This window comes from Arachis ipaensis, chromosome B7, assembly GCF_059453495.1.
Source record: "Arachis ipaensis isolate K30076 ecotype BB chromosome B7, ASM5945349v1, whole genome shotgun sequence".
NCBI lineage: Eukaryota > Viridiplantae > Streptophyta > Magnoliopsida > Fabales > Fabaceae > Arachis > Arachis ipaensis.
This window is the reverse complement of record NC_142442.1, coordinates 8,135,671-8,140,598: the sequence shown is the minus strand read 5'-3', so window position 1 is coordinate 8,140,598 and position 4,928 is coordinate 8,135,671. Positions and strand designations below refer to the sequence as shown.

At 23.2% G+C, this 4,928-nt stretch overlaps 1 protein-coding gene across 1 annotated transcript; it reads right to left on the bottom strand.

Annotated features, from left to right (window-relative positions):
- LOC148550272 (uncharacterized) lies at positions 1-573 on the bottom strand. Its single transcript, XM_088494404.1, has one exon. The coding sequence runs from the start codon at positions 571-573 to the stop codon at positions 1-3; it is 573 nt and encodes a 190-aa protein (XP_088350530.1).
- Between the last annotated feature and the right edge of the window lie 4,355 nt (positions 574-4,928).

Genomic DNA, 4,928 nt, shown 5'->3' with positions numbered 1-4,928 from the left:
TTATGCTCCAAGTCTACGTCGATTATTCTCAATTTCCTCTGATGTTTGTCGTTTCATAAGTGTATCAACATGTTGTAATTGCTTCATCAAATCATCACATGATTTTGTTGCCCTATGATGGAACGAATTGGGGCCTTTGCCAATGTGATTCAAAAGAGGACAATCTTTTTCACTATTTACCTTCTTCCAATTCCTGAAGCCGTTTTCAATGAAAGCATTTGAACCTGTATTGATTGAAGATTTTATAGCAAATAGGTAGCATGATAAACAATATACAGCATCATCTTCAATAGAATACTCTAACCATGAAGGATATAATTCAAAGTAAGAAGCTTGAAAATGACGACGATGACTTGGGTCGCTCGAGAATGGATACTTATCAAGTATTGGTTGATTTGGTCCAGCTTTAAGATAAGCTCGACGAATTTCATCTCTTTTACTTGGATGAAACTTCCAAATCATTATTGGTCGAATTCCTGGATCTTTTACCAAATGACATACTTCCATTTGTTCAGGATTAAGTCGTGGGCGCTTTGTCTTTGAACTATCTTGTTGAGGAGCTAAAGTATTCATGTTTGATGCCTCAAGTATTGAAGAGGTTGGTGTTGATGTAACAACATTAGAAACATTTTCACTCTTCTGGCTAGTCTTTTTGAAAAAAGTATCTATTGTTTTCATCTTGCTCATGATTCAACTAAATTCCTACAATTAAGAATTTACATAGATAATAAGATAAACATTATGCAACTTAACTAAACTCAATTTATTTTATTTTTTGCAAATCAATAATATCAATGTCACAAACAATTAATAATGAGAAAAAATTAAAAACAATACAAGGATAACATTATAATTATATGATTATCATCTTCAATTTTTTTCAAAAACCTAAATTATTATTATAATATTATAAACTAGATAAATAAATAAATAAATATATAAATTATTCATAAAAACAAATAAAATAAATAACTTACAAAAGAAAGAAGAATGAAAGATGATAATAGAAGACCAAAGACTACTTGCTATCCTCTAAGTTGTAATGATAATAGAAATATGGAGTAAGTTTTCTTATTGAAAGAAGAGGAAGAATGGAAGAAGTGACTTGTTGACTTCTTGTTATTGCCTTTTCAGATTATTCACTTTTAAAATGGATTAGGACTTTTTGTTTAACTAAACATATGACCCACTATTTATAACCCAAATAACACACTACTTTCTAATTCATTTCTTAAATGAAATTACGGACAACATATATTTTTCAAAGGGAAGAGGCCTACTTTTTTTTTTTAGGAAAAGCACTCTTTGATTTTTTATTATTCTTGTAAACAAATTTTTTTGGGAGGGGGCCACTGCCTCCCCTGCAACATACGAAGTTTTGCCCCTGCAACGTACAGGACTGAGAAGGGTAACAACTAATATATTTTTTATTTATTAAAATAATTTTTATTATATATAATTTATAAAAAATATATTTTTGCTTTTTTATTAATTAAACAAAAAGATTTCTTAATAAAAATATAAAATATTTACTGTCAAAATCCAAAACACAAAGTTTAAAATCTATTCTTTCTATTATATAAAATTCAGATTTTTACATTTAATAATAAAATTAACATAATATATATTTCTAAAAGTATTTTTTGATTTATTTTTTTAATTTATTAAATATAATTTATTATAATAAATTAATTATATTAATTAATTTAATTAAATATTTAAATATCACACAATTTATTATAATTTATATTAATAATTAATTATAATTTATTATATAACTATTTTGATTTATTAACTTATAAGATGCATAATAAAATAGATAATTTGTTATTTGTTCTAATTAAATACAATAAATATAGATTAATTTGGTTAAAAATTATTGTCTCCTGTATAAAACAATAAATTTATATTGGTATTAATTATGAAATAATGGTTTTTAATTATTGTTATTATATTGTTATTGTATTATAGTAGTATTAGATATTATATCATGTATAAATAAATTTATTTGCGATAAAAAAATTATAAAATTCATCTATTGAGCCAAAATCAAATCATATAAATTTAAGGATTAAATTAAAATAAAATAATTTATTATTTATTTAAATTGAATAAAATATAAATTAATTTAATTATAAATTTATTATTCTTTTATTTTTTATATATAAAAATGACAGAATAAAATTATAAGAATTATTTTTTTATTATTTTTGTTATTTTAAATTTTTTTTATTTTTTACGTAGTTTTACTTTAAATTTATTTATCTAATAATAAAATATATTTATGTTAATTTTGTTATATAATAATCTAATTTTCTCTTATGTATTTTGATTACATAGCATCACTGTTTTCATTTTTTTGAATTATTTTTAAATTTTTTTGATGACTTGACAATTAAAAAAAAAAAAAAGAAAGCAAAGAGAGGAAAAAAAAAAGACTATGGCCACTGGCCAGAAGCCAAAGTTAAGAGGTTAAAATCATTATCTCCTTTACTATTTAACATTTCTTTTATTTTTTTAGATGATTATTCGTTTGTTTTCTTTTAATCTCTAGAATATTTAAATAATATTTTATGTTTTATTTATTTATTTATATTTTATAACTTTTGTATATTCTAACATTATTCTTTAAGATTTTATATGATTTTATTTTCTTATCTTTGTAATCAATTTTTGATATTTTGTTCCTACAAAAAAGATTGAGATTCTATAAATAAAAAAGAATTCTATCTGTATAAAGTTGTTTGAAGTATTTTATTTAATTTTTTGGACTAATTTTAATTTTTATTCATTATATTAACTTATATCTGGTACTTTTATTTTGTAAGCTTTGCAAGTCTTTCATTCCTTTTGATTAAAAGATAATAATAATAAATTTTTTTCTATATGTTGTATTTTTTTTTATTTTATTTTATATTATTTTTATTTTTCATATTCTTCGTACAGTTTATAAAATATTTATTTTATTCTATTATATATAAAATTTTTATTTTTCTTTTGTCTGAATTAAATTTATAACTTATTTTTTAAGTGCTATTGTGATTAAAATTTATTTATTTTTATTTTTCATTCTTTATGTTATTGACTTTATTTATATAGATAATTTGAAAAAATTTGGTGATATAAAAAAAAAGTTTATGTGGTATAAAAGTTATCTATCATAATTGAAGATTACACAATTACAATTCTAAGCACTATCACAAATTCTAAGCACTCAAACTTCAATGAACACCATGTCTTTCAAATTAAATGAAGACAGTTTTGTTTTATGAAAATACCAAGTTCTTGCATTTATCAAGTCTAATGATCTCTCAGAAGATCACTTCAATCACAAAAGATTTCAAAAAATATGACTCTAAAGAGCAAGATGATCAGTTTCTAATTTCCTAGTTCTTTACTTCAATTAATTCTATGTTTACAAGTCAATTAGCTAGTAGATTGTGATTATGCATGTGAAATCTGGTGCAAATTAAATTAGAAGAGTAATTTGCCAAGAGAATGAAATTCGAAATTGAAACAACTTAAAACTCATATTAAAACCATAAATAAACAAGACTACTATTTTATATTTTCTTAAAAATTATAAAAAATAAAAAGCAAAAAACAAAGATCTATGATTCTATGTAGTTTACTCAAAATTTGTCCGTTAAGTTTTAAAGTGTTGAATTGTTAAGACAGGTTAAGAAATTGTTAAAAGCTGATAATAATTAGTTATATTATGTGTATTGCTGTTATAAAATGACTTTAATCATTTTATATAAATTTTTTAGAAGTGAAACGTAATAGGATATTAGTATATAAAAGAGTAAAAAAAAAGTAAAAATTAAATGTTTCATAAACGTAATAGGATATTAGTATATAAATTTTTATTAAATGTTTTTCAATAAATTACTAAAAGTAAGTTTGATACTCTTCCATTCCTAAAAAATTTATTTAGAATGGTTAAAATTTTTTCATAACAACAATACGCACAATACAATTAGTTATCATCTTTTAACAATTTTTTTGCCTTTCTTGATCAATTCCCGACCTTGTGTGCTTCTTTATTTTCCTTAACAAATATATCCTGGTAAATAGATATTGTTGATCAATTGTACTAATTATTAACTGAAAATTAAAAGAGTGATTCATAAAATTTAGAGTAAATATTTATTTTATTTTATAAAATTTTTTTAATTGAATACTTTAGTTTTTAATAATTTTTATCTTTTAAAAAATTCATGAGAATTATTATATTCTCATCGATTAGACTGGTCCTAAGTCACTTTAAATCATTTTTTTTATATTTATATTGGACAAATTTTTTTATTAAATTTTATTATAAAATAATTAAATCTCAAAAAATATATTTTAAAATAAATTAATCCCTTTTAAAATAAAGCAAAGAACAATCTGTTTGTCAAAAATAAATTTTGATGATATTTTAAAATATTTTTCTTTTTCAAAATGAAAGTGTTTGATCTAAAAGTTTTTAGAGATTAATTTAGATATTTATCCTAAAATTAATAAACAAGAATTAAAGGTAATTTGAAACTATGAATATATATGTGAGGTAATATTAAAGATATAACATATATAATTGACGGTATATAGTACAAGAGCATGGTGCATAATGTATACAATCATAGTAGCCCGTGCTTTATTTCTTAGTTCATAGATGCTACCGTTAGTATATGGAATGCATCTAGGTTTTTATTTTTATTTTTTCAATATTTTTACATCAATAGCGATCTTGTCCTCCGCCATGTCCTCCACCATGTCCTCCGCCATGTCCTCCACCATGTCCTCCATGACCACCTCCTCCCCAGCCTCCACCGTGTCCTCCGCCGTGACCACCTCCTCCCCCATGACCACCACCTCCCCAGCCTCCGCCGTGACCACCTCCTCCGCCGTGACCACCTCCTCCCCCGCGGTTAGGGTGTACTGAA

Coding starts and splice junctions, on each gene's coding strand:
- LOC148550272 (XM_088494404.1), bottom strand. CDS start 573: ATGAATACTTTAGCTCCTCAACAAGATAGTTCAAAGACAAAGCGCCCA.